This window comes from Nycticebus coucang, chromosome 12, assembly GCF_027406575.1.
Source record: "Nycticebus coucang isolate mNycCou1 chromosome 12, mNycCou1.pri, whole genome shotgun sequence".
Taxonomy (NCBI): domain Eukaryota; kingdom Metazoa; phylum Chordata; class Mammalia; order Primates; family Lorisidae; genus Nycticebus; species Nycticebus coucang.
In genome coordinates, this window is record NC_069791.1 from 28,119,547 (window position 1) to 28,138,434 (window position 18,888).

Genomic DNA, 18,888 nt, shown 5'->3' on the forward strand with positions numbered 1-18,888 from the left:
CGTGAAAATTTAAATGAAAGTTAACATTTGTAGAACGCTGTGGAGTGCCATGTAACAAGTGCTTTAATTCTTCATCTTCACAACCCTGTGACGTAGGAACTGTTATTATAAACACCTACATTGAGGATGAGAAAATTAAGTTTTAGGAACGTTAAGGACACTGGGCCCTGAAGCGAAATCACTACTTGAATAGTGAGAACTACGATAACCAGCTAGACGCCGGCTCCGTTACTAAGCAACCACCTCGCGCACTACCCCGCCTGCGCAGAAAAGCACTGACGCACTTCCCTAGTAGCAGCAGGAGGCGGGAACTAAGGGCCGCAGCCGGGCTGCTAAGAATCCCGACAGTCCTAGCGTGTCGCCACCAGAATGGCGGCGCCCATGTTGCGTGTTTTTTCCAGGGGCTGGTGGTCTGGTGCCCCGAGCCTATCAGGAGTCTTGCCCCTGGGGCTCCGTAAGGCTCACTCGGACGTCCGGGGGTTACTGGCGGCGCAGAATGCTCGGGGTCTGTTCAAGGATTTCTTCCCGGAGAGGGGTACGAAGATAGAGCTCCCAGAGCTCTTCGACCGTGGCACGTCGGGCAACTTTCCCCAAACCATTTACTGCGGCTTCGATCCCACAGCTGACTCGCTTCATGTGGGGCATCTGCTGGCGCTGCTGGGCCTGTTTCATTTCCAGCGAGCGGGCCACAACGTGATCGCGCTGGTGGGAAGCGCCACGGCCCGCCTGGGAGACCCGAGCGGCCGTACCAAGGAGCGCGTGGCGCTGGACGCAGAGCGCGTGAAAGGCAACGCGCGCGCGCTGCGCCGAGGCCTGGAGGCCCTGGCGGCTAATCACCGGCAGTTCTTCAATGATGGGCGTTCTTGGGGCAGCTTCACGGTGCTGGACAACTCAGCCTGGTACCAGAAACAGCACCTGGTGGACTTCCTGGCGGCAGTGGGTGGTCACTTCCGCATGGGCACGCTGCTGAGTAGGCTGAGCGTGCAGACGCGGCTTAAGAGCCCCGAGGGCATGAGTTTGACCGAGTTTTTTTACCAGGTGCTCCAGGCCTATGATTTCTATCACCTGTTCCAGCGTTATGGCTGCAGGGTCCAGCTAGGAGGATCTGATCAGATGGGCAACATCATGTCTGGATACGAGTTCATCAACAAGTATGTTTCTTTAGACCCAAGAGAAATTCTGGGCCCAATAATTTACACACTACTAGCCTGTGATTCGCTATCAGGATTGTGGATGCGGTTCCTTAAAGCCCTTGTTGGTATTATCTCCAGTAAGCGTTTGTATTGGCATTAGTAACACTGGCTAGTGAGAACCAAAGGGCCAATTTAAGGGTATTGAGACTAAGGGATGTATTCTAGAAATCTGCATGGAGTAAGTTACTAGTCCAGATTCATTGTGGTTTCTTTGCTTCCCTTAGTCGCCCTCTCAGTTTCTGATTTGAGAAACTGGTTATACGTGAACATTACTGGGCCTCCTTGAGTAGCACCTCCGCTTTGGTTCTGCATCATCCATGAAGCTTAGCGTTCGCTTTTGGTTGACATCTCAAAAAATTTTTTGTCAACACCAAATATTGGCAAACAACATAGGTCTTGATGGCATTTTCTACATAGATGAAACAGAGGGCTAGCCCAGGTGCTGCAGAGCCAAACTTATTTTTAAAACATCTCTAGCGTCTCTTACTGGCTGCCCCTTCACCCAGTTTTCTCTACACTTCCTTTCAGAATCTCTAATTAGGCAGCACCTCCCCTTGGCTTACCCAGAGCCACCTATGCCATTGTAGTTAAAAATGACAAACTCAAAAATAGGGTGAGTGCTGTTAACACTATGTAAGGACAAGGAAGTTGTGTTCTTGGAGCAAGTAACCAGACTGAAGTCTGAAGGGTGAATGGTGGAACCTACCACTACTTGTGTGAGAGCCACATAATGAAGTTGTTCTTTATACATAGGCTGACTGGAGAAGATGTATTTGGAATCACTGTTCCTTTAATTACAAGCACAACTGGAGCAAAGCTGGGAAAGTCTGCTGGCAATGCTGTCTGGCTAAACAGAGATAAGACATCTCCATTTGAATTGTATCAATTCTTTGTCAGACAGCAAGATGATTCAGTAGAAAGGTGAGTTTATAGTAGTGGGCTGAGAAATATTAACACTGTAAACTCATGATGTAACTTTAGCCATTGAATCTCCATGTACCACTTAAAATATAGATCTTTGTTTTTTACTTTGTTTACACATAAACCATTATAACACAGACACTGCAATTTTACTGTGTTCTGCACATTTGGGGGGGTGGGGGCGTCAAAGCAGATCAACCATGGTGGTTGGCTAGAGAACAGAGCTAAGTTTGTGATCTATATCAAGTTCTTAGGATTTTATTACTTGCATATTCTAGTTTTTTCACTCCTCTCATCTTAAACTTTGCTATCCTTATTTTCCCTTTGTTTTTCTTCTCTCACAAATGACTTTTTGTTTGTTTTTTTTGGCCGGGGCTGGGTTTGAACCCTCCACCTCTAGCATATGGGACCGGCGCCCTACTCCTTGAGCCACAGGCGCCGCCCTTTTCACAAATGACTTTTAAAGATGGGTGGTATGTGTGGCTCAAAGGAGTAGGACACTGGCCCCATATGCCGGAGGTGGCGGGTTCAAACTCAGCCCTGGCCAAAAACAGCAACAACAACAACAACAAAAAAATGACTTTAAAGATGACTTTCTGAGCTCCTTTTACCTTGTTGCCCTCTTGAAAGCAAGATCACCAGCAGCTCTGTTGGAGCCACCAAAGAAAATTCTGCCAGGGTTCTTAACTCTTAAGAACTTGTTAACACTGTCTGATCCAGGAGCATGGCCTCAATATGGGCCACCAATGTTTCTGTCAGTATGAGAAGGACATCCGGTTCATTAGGTTGAACTAAGTAATCTTCCTTGAATGGATTATCCAGGGAACCAATACAGTGAAAGAAACCATGCTAATTCTTTATATATAAAATAAAATTTTAAAAAGATAAAAGTGATTTTCTCTTTACCTCCCATTGCCTTAAACTCTTAGAAGAATACAAATTAATGAGAAAACAAATATGCCTACAACAGAAAGTGAAAAAAACTGTCATCTTGATAGTGCCGTATTATCACACTCATCTAGGAATAAAGAAAAACAAATGACATCCATCACAGGCAGAATAGTGGTTAACTTGGAGGGGTCGTGGGGGTATTTGATATATTTGGGCTTCCTCAGGTAGGGTTAATATATTTCTTAACCAGGGTGACAGTTACATAGATGTTTGTTTTATAATGATTCATTAAGCTGCATCTTTGTAATTAATGTGCTTTTTTCTGTGTGTTATATTTCACCACAAAAATGTTTTAAAAAGATACATATAGGATGATACTACAGTCATGCATCTGTTAACGGGGATACATTCTAAGAAATGCATCGTTAGGCAGTTCTGTGGTTGTGCGAACATCAGTGTACTTACACAAAACTAAATGGTATATCCTATTGCTCCTGGGCCATAGCCCTGTACGGCATGTTACTGTACTGAATACTGTAGATACTTGTTTTTTTTTTTTTTTTGTAGAGGCAGAGTCTCACTTTATGGCCCTTGGTAGAGTGCTGTGGCCTCACACAGCTCACAGCAACCTCCAACTCCTGGGCTTAAGTGATTCTCTTGCCTCAGCCTCCCGAGTAGCTGGGACTACAGGCGCCCGCCACAACACCCGGCTATTTTTTGGTTGCAGTTTGGCCGGGGCCGGGTTTGAACCCGCCATCCTCGGTATATGGGGCCGGCGCCTTACCGACTGAGCCACAGGCGCCGCCCATACTGTAGATACTTGTAACTCAATGGTAAGTATGTAAATATAGCAAAAGGATGGTAAAAAAACAACATTATAGTTTTGAGAACCACTGTTATATATGCAGTCTATCATTGACCAAAACATTGTTATGTGGAGTATGCGTATTTATATTTGTCAGTTTTTAAATCACACAGTACTTTATAGATACGTACACATGAAACAAAAGTATAAAAACATGTTTGGGAACTATGCACACAGACTTAGATTAGTGCTTATCTCTGGGGCAAGGAAGGGAATGTGATAGGACTGGAATTTCTGTATTTACACTATTTTTGTCAAAAAGGAAAAATCAAAAACAAAGATGGCAAAATAGTAACATCTTAAACCTAAGTGGTATGTACATGGGTATCTATTATTTTCGGTACATTTCTCCATGTTTTATATTTAAAAATAAAAATTTTAAAGTAAGCAAATATTCTTTAATTGCTTACTTTAAAATTAAGTAAAGCAATTACTTTACTTTAAAAGTGAGGGGGCTGGAGACAAAATGAGTTAATGCTTTCATTGTTTTATCCCAAAGGTACCTGAAGCTCTTCACTTTTCTGCCCCTTCCAGAGATTGACCACCTTATGCAACTGCACATCAAAGAGCCAGAAAAGCGGCTTCCTCAGAAACGACTTGCTGCAGAAGTAACAAAGCTTGTTCATGGACAAGAGGGGCTGGATTCTGCTAAAAGGTACCCCTTTAGTTTAATTAATACTTGATAGCTGGGTGGGTGTCATGGCTCACACCTGTAATCTAATCCTAACACTCTGGAAGGCTGAGGTGAGAGGATCACCTGAGCTCAGGTATTCAAGACCAGCTGAGACCCTCATCTCTAAAAAAAGAAAGATTAGTTGGATGTTGAGGCAGGCACCTATGGTCCAGCTGTTGAGGCTGAGACAGGAGCATCACTTGAACCCATGAGGTTGACATTGCTTTGAGCTAGGCTGACGCCATGGCACTAGGGCAACAGAATGACTCTGTCTCAAAAAAAAAAAAAAAAAAAAAAGAGCTTTGCTGACAGACATGGGAAAATTTAGGAGGTATGCTATTTTAGGGTTATGCTGTCAGTGTTTAAGTGGGATTGTCAGTGTTTAAGTGTTTTAAAATCACCCATATTCATTAGAAAGATTATCTTGAATTACATTTATGAATTATACAAAACAGATGTTTCGGAAAGTTTCAGTCTGGAACTTGGGCACTCCGTAATTGGTTGATGGATATTAGAACGTGTATTTGAATAAGCAATTACATGATATGGATCTTAAAATGTTTTTCAGGTGTACACAAGCCCTTTATCATAATAGCATAGATGCATTGGAGGTCATGTCTGATCAAGAGCTAAAAGAGTTGTTTAGAGAAGCTTCATTTTCTGAATTAGTTCTGGACCCTGGAACAAACGTCCTCGATACATGCCGCAAAGCAAATGCTATTCCAGATGGTCCCAGAGGGTAAGATGGTTTAACGTTTACATTCATAGTTAATTCATCATTAAATGTTACAATTCACAGCATGTGTTTCCAGAGAGGGTATTTTCCTGATAGTGCTTTAATGTCAGCTCATCCTTATAGAAGTTAGGTTAGTCCAAGAATAAAGTGAAAACAGAGTGTTTAATTGCTGAAAATACTTCAAAATTTTCTATATGTGCAGTACTTCAATACTATCTCTTTAACTACATCTAACCCATTCACTTTTTCCTCCAACATTGTAAAAGTCTTGTGTTTCAGGGACCACATTGTTCAGTAAAAACAATCAGCTAAGGGATATGGTCCTAATTTGAGAAGGTCTCAGAAACAGGGGCCCCGAATAAATAGATCCACACAATCTCTGTCATACTCACTCTGTACCCTTTATTTTGGGGGGGCAAGGACAGATACCGAACCTACTTAAAATATTAGTTGAATTTATGAAAACGGTAAACTACATAATATTCCCCTTAAGCGTTACATTTTTCTTATTCAAGAACTGAGAATACTCTTAATTCCTCAGGTAGTATCATTAGGGAATAAATAAGATGTTCTACAAAAAGGTAATTGGACATGTAAATAATTCTTAGTCATTTTAAAATGAGCGGTAAGTGTAGAAGGAAAAGCTTTAGTTAGCTGGAGATCCTGGCTGCCTCACCTGCAGGAGTTCTAGTGTAAGTCCAGTAGTTAGCAGCTGCGGCCACGAGTGTGAGCAGCGCTTGTTACATGACAGGTGCTGCTGCTCTTTCAGTTCTGGATTATTTGCTTCGTCCTGAAGAGCACTGGTTACTGTACATGGAGAAGGGACTCCATTATCTCCCTTTGCGTCACCTGTGACTCCACTCTATTGATTCTCTAATATGCTGGTTTATTTAACGTACACTGAATTTGACCCTGGAGCCTTATACGTCCTTCAGGTGATGCAAAGGGAGGCAGTGGAGTCCTTTAACAGTGAGTCACTGATCCTAAGGATTTTCCTCACTGAGGAAGCATTTTTCATTTTCTTCTGAACTTTCCTGTGTTGTGTTTGCTGATACCAGAAGGTTTTTTTTGTTTTTTTGTTTTTTTTTTTTTAGAGACAGAGTCTCACTTTATGGCCCTTGGTAGAGTGCTGTGGCCTCACACAGCTCACAGCAACCTCCAACTCCTGGGCTTAAGCTATTCTCTTGCCTCAGCCTCCCGAGGAGCTGGGACTACAGGCGCCCGCCACAACGCCCGGCTATTTTTTGGTTGCAGTTTGGCCGGGGCTGGGTTTGAACCCGCCACCCTCAGTATATGGGGCCGGCGCCCTACCGACTGAGCCACAGGCGCCGCCTGATACCAGAAGTTTTATTGCTACTTAAGATGACACCACACCTGATTTAGCCTTGGTCCTAAGTAATACTGATTGTATTTTTTATATTGTATAAACTAAATAGGGTTGTGCATTTTAAAGAACATGATCTGCAAGCTGTAGCAAACAGCCTAAAATAATGCTTCCTAAAAGAAAGATTTTCTGTCTTTGAATGAAATCATTTTTTATAAAACCCTGTTTAGTTGGGTGGCACCTGTGGCTCAAGGAGTAGGGCGCCGGTCCCATATGCCAGAGGTGGTGGGTTCAAACCCAGCCCCGGCCAAAAAAAAAAAAAAAACAAACCCTGTTTAGTACTTTAATTTTTTTCGTAACACATTCAAATAAAACCACCATTTTTTTTTTTTTTTTTTGAGGACTCCCAGGGCCTTTCATGCTCTAGCCCACTTTTCTTTTCAGATCTCACCTTTCTAGCTAATCCCGTGTTCCCTTGCCATTTGTGAAGGTAACTGCTACTCACTTTCCCAGTCAGTTTAGTGTCTGATCTTTCAGGAAAATTCCAGCCCACACCCAATCAGTATTCAGTATGCTCCTCCAACAACCTCTAGTTCTTTCTAGCGTTTAATCAGTGTGTTGCCACTGTTCAATTATCTTTCTCTTTGCTGGTTTACAATAGTAGTTACATTTAGTACATAATGTTCATTGAATTAGTTGGATGATAACTTCAGCAAAACCCATTTAACTTTGCATATGCTGTCAAAAATTTTGGTTAATAGGCTCAGCGCCCATAGCTCAGTGGTTAAGGCGCAGGCCACATGCACTGAGGCTGGTGGGTTTGAACGTGGACAGGACCTGCTACACAACGACAATAACAAAAAAATAGCTGGATGTTGTGGCGGGCACCTGTAGTCCCATCTACTTGGGAGACTGAGGCAAGAGAATCACTTAAGACCAAGAGTTGGAGGTTGCTGTGAGCTGTGACATTACATCACTCTATGGAGGGTGACATGATGAGACTCTGTCTCAAAAAAAAATTTTTTGGTTAATCTAGAATTTCTTAGATCAACTGATTTTCCATTTCTGAAATCAACCAATTTCATTTTTGCAAAAGTTTTTCAATGTAATTTAATTGTACCCCTAAAATAATTGTAAGGGAAATAATCTTTTGGGGGGAGACAATCAACAGTAACTGGTTCTATTTATTAAACATTTCTATTTTTAGGTATCGAATGATAACAGAAGGCGGAGTCAGCATAAATCACAGACAAGTAACAAATCCTGAGAGTGTTTTAGTTGTTGGACAACATATTCTCAAGAATGGACTTTCTTTACTTAAAATAGGAAAAAGGAACTTTTACATTATAAAATGGCTTCAGTTATGATGAAAAATCCTTCTGGTGGTTCAAACAAACTTGCCCATCATTCATTCTCAAGACTTGAAAGATTGGCTCCAGAACTTACACCTTCGCTTATGCAAATCAGGGAAACAGAACGGAGTATACACTAGGCCTAAAGTGTGAGTAATTTCATTATTTTTATGGGTTGGTTAATAAATAAGGTGTTTGATAAGGTGTTTGTTTAGTAATGGGATATTTTATTTCCTGATACACAAACACTAAGGACTACCACAGAAAACCATGGTTTCCAGGGTTAATCTCTTTTTTTATAAAAAAATCTACTTTATCAAAGAAATAAATGCTGTCTTCCTCTTCTTCTTGCACTCCTTTTTGGAGTGTTAAGAACAATGAAAAAGAAGTTTTGTAAATAAGGAATTGTGGTTACTTACACATCAAGTATGAAACACTGATCTCACTAGTGTTAACTTATAAAACCAGCAGTGCCTCTGGTGTCCACACTAGAAATGGGAAAACCAGTTGTAAATTTGATGTTGTTTAGGAATAAAGGACAAAAGATAGATGAGGCCATAGTTAGCATTAGAAATCACAGTAAGAAAATTTCTTTTCAAAGAAAAGAACAAAACTCAGGGGCGGCGCCTGTGGCTCAAGGAATAGGGCGCCGGTCCCATATGCCGGAGGTGGTGGGTTCAAACCTAGCCCCGGCCAAAAAAACCAAAAAAAAAAAAAAAAAAGAACAACACTCAGTACTTTTCAGGAAATTTCTAATTCAGTTTTCTAGTCCGTTAACCTGTGTTCCAATATAATTCTGGTTACTCACAGCCTTGTTGTTTTCAGTGGACTTCTAAAGTAGCACAATTTTATAAATTTAGAAACTTTTAAATTAGTTTTAACTGTCAATTTTGCCATTATAACTTTTAAAGTAACTGAAAAGTTAAGTAACCAAAGAAATAAAAGAGGGAAATATTGTACACCAAATATGCAATCATGAAAATATCAAGAGGTGTCCAGGTAAGAGAAGTTTTCAGGTCAAAATTTGAAGGATTCAGAATCAAAACACAAGTTCAGCTCTCCAAACATTAAGCTAGGTAATTCTCCAGAACTGTTTCCACATCTGAAAAATTAAGGTAATAAAGCTCCCCCATTTCACTTAGGATCAAGTGCATCACACACAAAAAATCATTTCTTCTGAAAAATTCAGTCAGGAGAGCATGGCTTTAGTGTTCAAATTCTAGCCATTTACTCCTGGATTACTTGCAGCAAGTAATCTCTCTATGCAAAAATAGAAATATCATAACATCTCATTCAATTGTGAGAATCAAATAGGAAAAGGTCGTATAACTTGGTACACTATAAGCTGCATGATTCCAAAGTAGAATTTGCTATTAAAAAGCTATAGTTCGGGCGGGGCCTGTGGCTCAGTGAGTAGGGCGCCGGCCCCATATGCCGAGGGTGGTGGGTTCAAACCCAGCCCCGGCCAAACTGCAACCAAAAAATAGCTGGGCGTTGTGGCGGGCGCCTGTAGTCCCAGCTGCTCCGGAGGCTGAGGCAAGAGAATCGCGTAAGCCCAGGAGTTAGAGGTTGCTGTGAGCCGTGTGAGGCCATGGCACTCTGCCGAGGGCGCTACAATGAGACTCTGTCTCTACAAAAAAAAAAAAAAAAGCTATAGTTCATCTAAACCTTTCTCTGGGCGAAAAGTTAGGAAGAATTCATTTATTGACAAACTGTAGTGTCATTTCATACCAGTAATTTTATTTACACAGCAAGGACATACAGGTGTCTATTATAAATGTCAGAGATCATCTCTACATTTCAGAACTTCACTCAGTAAGGGTCAACAAAGGAAGGGTTTTCCTTTCATTTAAAATTTCTTACCTCTGTTTTTCTTTGTACAAAGTGTGTAGTACTAGCAAGTGCATTACCGTAGCATACTTTAATAAAACATTTTCAATTTGAAATGTTTCGCGTGCTGGAGAAAGGTACAGCGTAAATTTTTTTTTCGTTCCTTACAAATTCAGAAGGCTCAAATGGTAGTCATCTGATTTGGAAAAAGTATGTCATGGATGGCTATAATTTCAAAACTGGTGCTTAATGACAACTATTTTTAAGTGTGCTAACATGTTGAATCTGTGTATTCTGTCATGATGGCATGATTAACAGACTCAAAGCAGTACCACATGTCAGACTAATTTAGGGATTTTTGTGTCTGAGATAAGTTGCTGAACCTGGTTTTTGGTAAATGGGTACTGTAAGCTAAAGTTCACATACTTATACAGGGTGGACATAAAGTTCATGTGCAGTTCACATGAACTTTATGTCCACCCTGTATTTTCCCTGCCAATAGTCCTTCATAAATAATCTGGTCATAACCTGTAAAAAAATTTTAAAACCTGTAATATATACTTAATGTGTTATCTGTTAGAGATGGAATTGGATGTGTTCAGATTTCTACTCATACCTTAAAAATTGATGTAATTCATACCAGAAATTACCTAGGAAATTTTAGTAAAATGTGTTGGTTCTAGATGTCACCCCCACCCCCCAGAACGCAGTTTAAGCCTATAACCCTTTAGGAATTCATGTGCCCAAATGTTTTGGTGGTATGAAGTGAAAGTTGCTATTACCAACTAATACTTGGTGTAGATTGGTCTTAAGTCCCACCTCAAAGTGAATCTTGGAGTGTGGGATAAGTGTTCCATTTTAGAGAAGTATCTTGCTACTTTTACTTGCAAATTAAGGGGAATTTAAGTCATCACTGGATCTTCTAAAACTAAAAGGAACTGGCCATCATTACCAAGTCTTACTAGGGAATTGAGTCTAATTGTTTTTAATGAAGGCAACTGTAATGCATGCTTTCAGGTTTACTTTAAATTTTAATGCACTCGGGTGATGTGGACCCAGAAGTGGAAGAGCCATGTAACTACACGTTTGTGCGCCGCATCTGTATCCGTGTTTCAGATCCTCTTGTGCATTTCAGCTTTCTTATAACATCAAAGGCCGTAGAGAAGCTCAAAGAGAAAAAAACTAAACTGAAGGACAGGTGGAATGCAGTGACTTGCCAACCCACATCTTTCAAAGCCTGTACAGTACATGCATTATAGTCATAGGAAATGTTGTCTTGGTGCTTTCTTTCTGAAGGACTATGGCAGCCGCTTTAAAACTACTAACAAAGATTACACAGGTCATGTTATACACAGGCAAACTGCTTTGTACAAATAGAATAGAACAGTTCTTTTTAAGTTCAAATGAAACTGTCACAAGACAGACTTGATATTATTTCATATGTATTGGGAAACTTTAGAAACAGCCATTTATTATTTGGATTAAATGTGTGATTTGTTCTCCAGTACAGAGTACACTTTTCAGGTTATAGCCAGTCTTCACATGAGCAGCTTCATACCATTGCAATACGCAGGAGTTCATAAATAAAATTCTACTCAAGTAGGCAGTAACTAGCAGGTTGAGTCAACAAAGTCTCAGGATTATATAGTTCTCATCACCAAAGATGAGTCTCTCGGATTTCAGCAATAATTTGACCAGCTCCTTGCAATGCCTGCATTGAAAGACATAAAACATATATTAATCTGAATTATGTGGGATTTCACTAATTTCTATGTGGTACATTTACACTAACCAACATCTCTGGAATCTGAAATCAATTAAGTACCAACAGAAAAAAACCTTGCTAGAGTCTGTACATATCCAAGGATCAGGATACATTTTAAACTCCTTGCCTATATATACACATCTAGTACCCAGGTATACAAATTCAAAAATATTTCACAATATTACCTTTAGCATGTCAGCTGCTTCTTTCCTACGCTGTGCCATGTCCTCAGATTCAGTCAGAAGATCATCCAATAAGGATGATTTATACAGTTGTCCTACTAACTCACTCTGAAGAGTGTCTTTCACATGATTAACCAAAAAATGCATTACTGCCTTTGGCACACTGCAAAACAAAACCAAATTATAAAATTCTGGCAAAAATTCTACTTTTAAAAATTTGGGCTTAGATGCTAAATTCATAATAATAAAGTTAATCACCCTTCAGATTTTTACTTAATTACAATCAAATATTAGAAGCCATAGTTTTTGTTATTTTACCTTCTTTCACCTCATCTGTCATCAATCTCTTATGTCAAAACTCTGCAATGGGCATTACTCGAAATAGCCAAAAAGTGGGAAAAACCTAAACATCTACCTACTAACAAATGGGTAAACATATATATATGTGTGTGTGTGTGTGTGTGTCACTTAACTGAGATACACTGAGAAGTGTGAAACAATGTGGAGCACTTACACAAACCCGAATGGTCTAAAAGCCTGTTGCTCCCGGCTACAAACCTGTACAGCATGTTACTGTACTGGACACTGTAGGCAACTGTAACACAGTGTTAAGTATTTTTATATCTGAACATAGAAAAGGTATGGTATTACCACTGTCATATGTGGTCCATTTTTTGACTGAATCATCATCACATAGAGCATGTGACAATACCAATCCAAGCTACAATATGAATGAACTTTAGTGTGAGCCCGCTTATATGAAATGTCCAGAATAGACAAATCCATAGAGATTTTAGGTTGGTAGGTGCCAGGGATAGGAAGAAGTGCAAATGTTACGGAATGATTATACCCAGTGGTTGCACAGCTCTGTGATACACACTATAAACCACTGCCAAGTACATTTAAAAGGGGTAGACTTGGGTGGCGCCTGTGGCTCAGTCGGTAAGGCGCTGGCCCCATATACCGAGGGTGGCGGGTTCAAAACCCGGCCCCGGCTGAACTACAACCAAAAAAATAGCTGAACTGCAACCAAAAAAATAGCCGGGCGTTGTGGCGGGCGCCTGTAGTCCCAGCTACTCGGGAGGCTGAGGCAAGAGAATCGCTTAAGCCCAGGAGTTGGAGGTTGCTGTGAGCTGTGTGAGGCCACGGCACTCTACCGAGGGCCATAAAGTGAGACTCTGTCTCTACAAAAAAAGAAGGGGGGGTAGACTTGGTGATATATGAATTATATCTTAAAACACTTTTATAGGGGATAAGGGCAGGCAATGAAGGAGACAAAAGTGTAGGCCTAGAATTTTTTCTTCAGGACATAGTGTAAAACAAAGAATTATTCTTTTTCTTTTTGCAGTTTTTGGCTGGGGCTGGCACCCTACCCCTTTGAGCCACAGGTGCTGCCCAGAATTATTATTTCTATCACAAGCCACAAATTGAAAGATTCTACAGACAAAATTACAGATCTCATTTTAGACTATTTTATCCCTCTGTAAAATTTCTCTTACCTGCTAGCAGATTACCACAAATTGGGCACACAATATTTTCTAGGCTCGGCACCCATACAGTGGTTACAGCGCCAGCCACATACACCAAGGATAGCAGGTTTGAACCCAGCCTGGGACCAGCTAAAACAACAATGATAACTGCAACAAGAAATAGCTGGGCATTGTGGCAGGCACCTGTAGTCCCAGCTACTTGAGAGGCTGAAGCAAAGGAATTGCTTAAGCCCAAGAATTTGAGGTTACTGTGAGCTGTGATGCCAGAGCACTCTACTGAGGGCGACATAATAAAACTCTTGTCTCCAAAATAAATAAATAAATAAATTTCTAATAGAATGACATCACTTTATATAATTAAAATTTTATTCCCCCTATTACTGCATAAAATGACATCATAGGCAACATCAAGAAGAAACATTAGGCAGTGGACACATGAAAAAAAATTTGGAATTAGAATGAAAAAATACATTTCCTAGTGAGAGACATTTATTTTTATATTTGGAGAACCAAATAATTAAAAAGATAAGGGTGGCGCCTGTGGCTCAAGGAGTAGGGCGCTGGTACCATATGCCAGAGGTGGCGGGTTCAAACCTAGCCCCAGCCAAAAACCAAAAAAAAAAAAAGTAAGTGTTATTAGCCAAAATAATTAATACAACTACTAAATCTTTTTTTTAAAAGACTTTTTTTTGTTGCCCTCAGTAGAATGCAGTGGTGTCACAGGTCACAGCTAACCTCAAACTCTTGGGCTTAAGCAATTCTCTTGCCTCAGCCTCCCAAGTAGCTGGGATTACAGGCACCCGCCAAAATGCCCTGCTATTTTTTTTTTTTTTTAGAGACAAGGTCTTACTGTAATTCAGGCTGGGCTCGAACTCCTGTGCTCAAGCAATCCACCTGCCTCAGCCTCACTGAGTGCTAGGATTAACAGGCATGAGCCACCATGCCCAGCCTTAAATTTAGAAAAACATTTTCTTAAGTGTATGGGTCAACCACACAGAACAAAATATTTCATTTCTTAACAGTTATTCTTATCTAATACATCATTCTGTGCTAACAAGCTGAGCCATGCTGCCACAGTTACCCAAAGACTAACAGAGACTCCATTTGATAGAATAAAAACTAACCTAAAATTTTTTAAAGACATGTATTTTCAAAACAGGTCATGTAATCATCTAGCAGTTTTATAGTCTGTGATTTATGTTAATACTAACCTGTCTTGAATATTCTTTCTGACAATGAGAAAATAGGATTTGATGAGTCGTTCAATGACCTCACAATCTCGCTGTTCCCGAGCAGATAATTTTCGTGCAACAGGAACTGGCTAAGTGGGGTGAGGAGGAAAAAATGTTAAATGTTATGTTGGTGCCATTTTCAAAAGGCAACATTTAATATTCAAAAGTTTAATTAAGTTTTTGGGACTTTTCATTCCTTTCGTCTTTGGAAGTGTCCTCCTACGAATTGGGTCTTCTAAACCAAATTCTCATGGCTTACCACATCCAGCAGATTCACAGCATGGCCTTTCTGTGGACTGGCTGGCATGATTGGAATTGGTTTTGATTTTTCTTCAGCTAATAACTCTTCTGCTTTTGATGTTTTCAGCATTCCTCTCCAGTTACCTGTTGTTGGTTCTTGAACAGCATCTCCAACCCCACCACCTCCAGATGCAACCTGAAAAAAACATGTTCCAAAACCTGTACCAACCATGTCATATCTGACATTAACTAAACAAAGCTCATTTTCTTTCACAGTAGTCTAGAACACACATCTAGTACCCATCTGCAATTTAGTCTATTCAGACAGATGATGGGGTCAGAAGGTGACAGTGGGTGACGTAATTGGAATGCTAAGCTTTATAAAATAAGTTCTGTTGTAAAATGTGTGCAAGGTTTCAGTCAATTTAGGTCATATTGAATTCCTTTTTTCTTTACCATTTGCTAACTTCAAAATTTCTCCTCTTCTCCCACCCTTCAAGTAGTAGATTGTTGAAAAAATAAGCTGCCCTTAAAAGCAAAGCTCATTAAAAGCACACACAAGGACAAAGATCTGCCATTCAGTATAATTTCTTCAAGTAATCTTAAACACTGCTGCACTGTCGTTTCTCCAAAAGTTCTATGAACTTCTATCTCCAAACTTAAAAGTTTATATCAGGTGTCCTCAAACTTTTTAAACAGGGAGCCAATTCACTGTTCCTCGAACCATTGGAGGGCCGGACTATAGTTTAAAAGAAAACAACTATGAACAAATTCCTATGCACACTGCACATAACTTATTTGGAAGTAAAAAACAAAACGGGAACAAATACAATTCACACTGCCTCATGTGGCCCGCGGGCCGCAGATTGAGGACGCCTGGTTTATATATTTCTCAAGTAAGTTTACATTCCTAATAGTCAACAAAAAAATGCCATGAGGTCAAAGTAGAAACTCTTAAAAAAAAAAAAAAAACTACACAGTATTCTTAGGCTGACGATCACTATAAGCTGCCTCAAATGTAGACTGTGACATAAACACAAATTCTCCTGAGGAAGGATCTGCTGGAAAAAAATCTAGTATAGCCGGGCGCGGTGGCTCACGCCTGTAATCCCAGCACTGTGGGAGGCTGAGGAGGGAGAATCGCTTGAGCTCGGGAGTTCGAGACTCGCCTGAGCGACAGTGAGACCCCGACTCATGAAAAAAATGGAAAAACCCAGCTGGGCGCCACGGCAAGCGCCTGTAATCCCAGTGGCTTCCGGAGGCTGAGGCAGCGGGGGTGCCCGCAGCCCGAGTCTGAGGTTGTGGTGAGCTACCACGCCCACTGCACTCTGCTCAGGGGCATAGGGTGGGACCCTGTCTCAACAACAACAAAAAAAAATCTAGTACCACCATTAATCACAAGTGCCTTTGCGACTTTATTTTCTAGGATATATGTTAAGTGTCTTGCTTGACATTAAAAAAGAAAAAGTGACTCTGGCTGGGTGCAGTGGCCTATAATCCTAGAACTCTGGGAGGCCAGGGCAGGTAGATTGCTTGAGCTCCGAAGTTCGAGACCAGTCTGAGCAACAATGAGACCCTCTCTCTAAAAATAGAAAATTTTTGTGGCAAGCAAGTGCCTGTAGTCTGAGGTACTCGGTAGGCTGAGGTAAAAGGAACTCTTGAACTTGAGGATGCTGTGAGCCATGGCACTTATAACCAGGGCAAGAGTGAGACTCTGTCTCAAAAAAAATAAAATAAAATAAAAATGACTGTTACAATAATGGGGGAAACAGATAGTTCATTAAGATTTTTTTTTTGATGTTCATTTTTTTTTTTTTTTGTAGAGACAGGGTCTCACTTTATGGCCCTTGGTAGAGTGCCGTGGCCTCACACAGCTCACAGCAACCTCCAACTCCTGGGCTTAAGCGATTCTCTTGCCTCAGCCTCCCGAGTAGCTGGGACTACAGGCGTCCGCCACAACGCCCGGCTATTTTTGGGTTGCAGTTGGGCTGGGGCTGGGTTTGAACCCGCCACCCTTGGTATATGCGGCCGGCGCCCTACAGACTGAGCCACAGGCGCCGCCCTTTTTTGATGTTCTTAAAGATCTTATAATCTAGGGCCAGGCACAGTGGCTCATGCCTGTAATCCTAGCATTCTGGGTGGCCAAGATGGGTGCATGGACTGAGCTCAGGAGTTCAAGACCAGCCTAAGCAAAAGCAAGACCATGTCTCTAAAAATAGCCAAGCCTTGTGGCGGGCACCTCATAGTCCCAGCTACTTGGCAGGCTGAGGCAAGAGGATCGTTTGAGCTCTTGTGAGCTGATGCCATGGCACTCTACTGAGGGTGAGACTCTGTTTCAAAAAAAAAAAAAAACTTATTGCACCTATGGCTCAGTGGGTAGGGTGCTGGCCCCATATACTGAGGGTGGCGGGTTCGAGCCCGGCCCTACCCAAACTGCAACAAAAAAATAGTTGTGGCGGGTGCCTGTAGTCCCAGCTACTTGGGAGGCCGAGGCAAGAGAATTGCCTAAGCCCAGGAGTTGGAGGTTGCTCTGAGCTGTGGGACACCACGGCACTCTACCAAGGGCAATAAAGTGAGACTCTATCGCTACAAAAAAAAAAAAAAAAAAAAAATCTTATCTAAAAATGGATTATATAAATTTAGCAGAAGAGCATTATAGCAGTTGTTCGGAAAATGGCAGCTGGGTGGTATCTTTCAGAATCAAAATATTGGCCAATGTCTTTCTTCAGTGTGTTAGTTAATGTAAGCTAATTCTAGATATAGGCAATACATTTACATTGTACATTAACTTTAAAATGTGTGTGTTAACCATACATGAATAATACTGCAAATGAAATCTTAAGTTGGCACATTCATTGTGATGCCATGAATGAAATAAAACTTGTATAGTGATTTAGATGGTTCTTTTAATAGCTGAGCACACAGAACTGAGAGGAGATCAATACACCTTAAATATGGACAACACACAAGGAAAGAAATGGCAGAAAAGCTAGAAAGAGAAATGGGTCTGAATAATTTACATATTATTTAATTTTCCACTAAAAGGCTTATCAACTATTGACAACAGTGTCAAACTCTTAGTTTTCCTTTTAATTTTGGGTTTGCTTAAGCTTTTAAAGCACATATGAGGCTACAGATTTAGGGTGACAAGTACAAACTAATTGCAAGCATAAGAAAGAAGTGTTGTAGGATCATACATTAGTACTGAACAGATCTCAAAATCTTTTTTTTTTTTTTTTTTCTGTGGTTTTTGGCTGGGGCTGGGTTTGAACCCGCCACCTCCGGCATATGGGACCAGCACCCTACTCCTTGAGCCACAGGTGCCGCCCAGATCTCAAAATCTTTTTTTTTTTTTTTTTTTTTGTAGAGACAGAGTCTCACTGTACCACCCTCGGGTAGAGCGCCGTGGCGTCACACGGCTCACAGCAACCTCTAACTCTTGGGCTTACGCAATTCTCTTGCCTCAGCCTCCCGAGTAGCTGGGACTATAGGCGCCCGCCACAACGCCCGGCTATTTTTTGTTGCAGTTTGGCCGGGGCAGGGTTTGAACCCGCCACCCTCGGCATATGGGGCCGGTGCCCTACTCACTGAGCCACAGGCGCCGCCCCCAGATCTCAAAATCTTAAAAGAGGAAATGTCCAAAAGTACAATTTCCATCTCTGAAATCTTAATTTCCTACCAAACTCTAAGTTAAAATTATTCTTCAACAGAGAAAACTGTGGGAAAGCTTATTGTTACTAGTTAAAACTAGACCTAATGCCATCTTACATGGGTTAGATAAAAGAAACATTAAGAACGTAACACAGACAATAAGAGATAGATGCCACTGAACAAACAGGTTCTTCAATGGTTGTAAAGACAGTGTTTCAGTGAGAACCAAAGGTACTAACATTTCCATTTTGAAGCAAGAGACTCACATTTTTAGTTTCTCTTCTGCTGTCCTGAATTAACTGTTAAAAGATATGTTAAAACATGCAATTTAACAAAAAGCAAAATTTAAATACCAATGCCTTGAAATTCAAAAAGTGCAGGATTATTAAATTACTTCTTTTCTGTGTGCACTTTATATATTGTAAGTAAAAGCATGTCAACAATATTTATAAAGTATACACTATTAAGTAGTTTTAAAGTTTATATTACACTAAAATGATCTGACCGTAGCACAACATTCTATGTTACTATTCTTCTATCCAG

The 18,888-nt window shown here is 40.8% G+C and overlaps 2 protein-coding genes across 13 annotated transcripts in view; one reads left to right on the plus strand and one right to left on the minus strand.

The window, feature by feature from the left end:
* On the plus strand, positions 1–8,021 carry YARS2 (tyrosyl-tRNA synthetase 2). 2 transcript variants are annotated; one of them, XM_053556946.1, is made up of 5 exons: positions 25–1,151; positions 1,947–2,114; positions 4,370–4,525; positions 5,112–5,282; positions 7,811–8,021. In XM_053556946.1, the coding sequence occupies exons 1-5, from the start codon at positions 370–372 to the stop codon at positions 7,968–7,970; spliced, it is 1,437 nt and encodes a 478-aa protein (XP_053412921.1). In that variant the 5' UTR covers positions 25–369; the 3' UTR covers positions 7,971–8,021. The 2 variants fall into 2 exon arrangements, with proteins under 2 accessions (XP_053412922.1, XP_053412921.1); XM_053556947.1 differs by lacking the exon at positions 5,112–5,282 and having other exon boundaries at positions 1–1,151.
* A 3,196-nt stretch (positions 8,022–11,217) lies between these two features.
* Positions 11,218–18,888, minus strand: part of DNM1L (dynamin 1 like) — a 59,915-nt gene continuing 52,244 nt past the window's right edge. For 4 of the 11 annotated variants that reach the window (XM_053556944.1, XM_053556938.1, XM_053556942.1 and 1 more), the window contains 5 exons: positions 18,612–18,644; positions 14,714–14,890; positions 14,434–14,543; positions 11,736–11,895; positions 11,218–11,496 (listed from right to left, as the gene is read on the minus strand). In XM_053556944.1, the coding sequence (XP_053412919.1) occupies positions 11,440–11,496; positions 11,736–11,895; positions 14,434–14,543; positions 14,714–14,890; positions 18,612–18,644 (537 nt within the window). In that variant the 3' untranslated portion in view covers positions 11,218–11,439. Of the gene's footprint in view, positions 11,497–11,735; positions 11,896–14,433; positions 14,544–14,713; positions 14,891–18,584; positions 18,645–18,888 lie in introns of all 11 variants that reach the window. The other 7 variants (XM_053556945.1, XM_053556941.1, XM_053556943.1 and 4 more) reach the window with 2 other exon arrangements.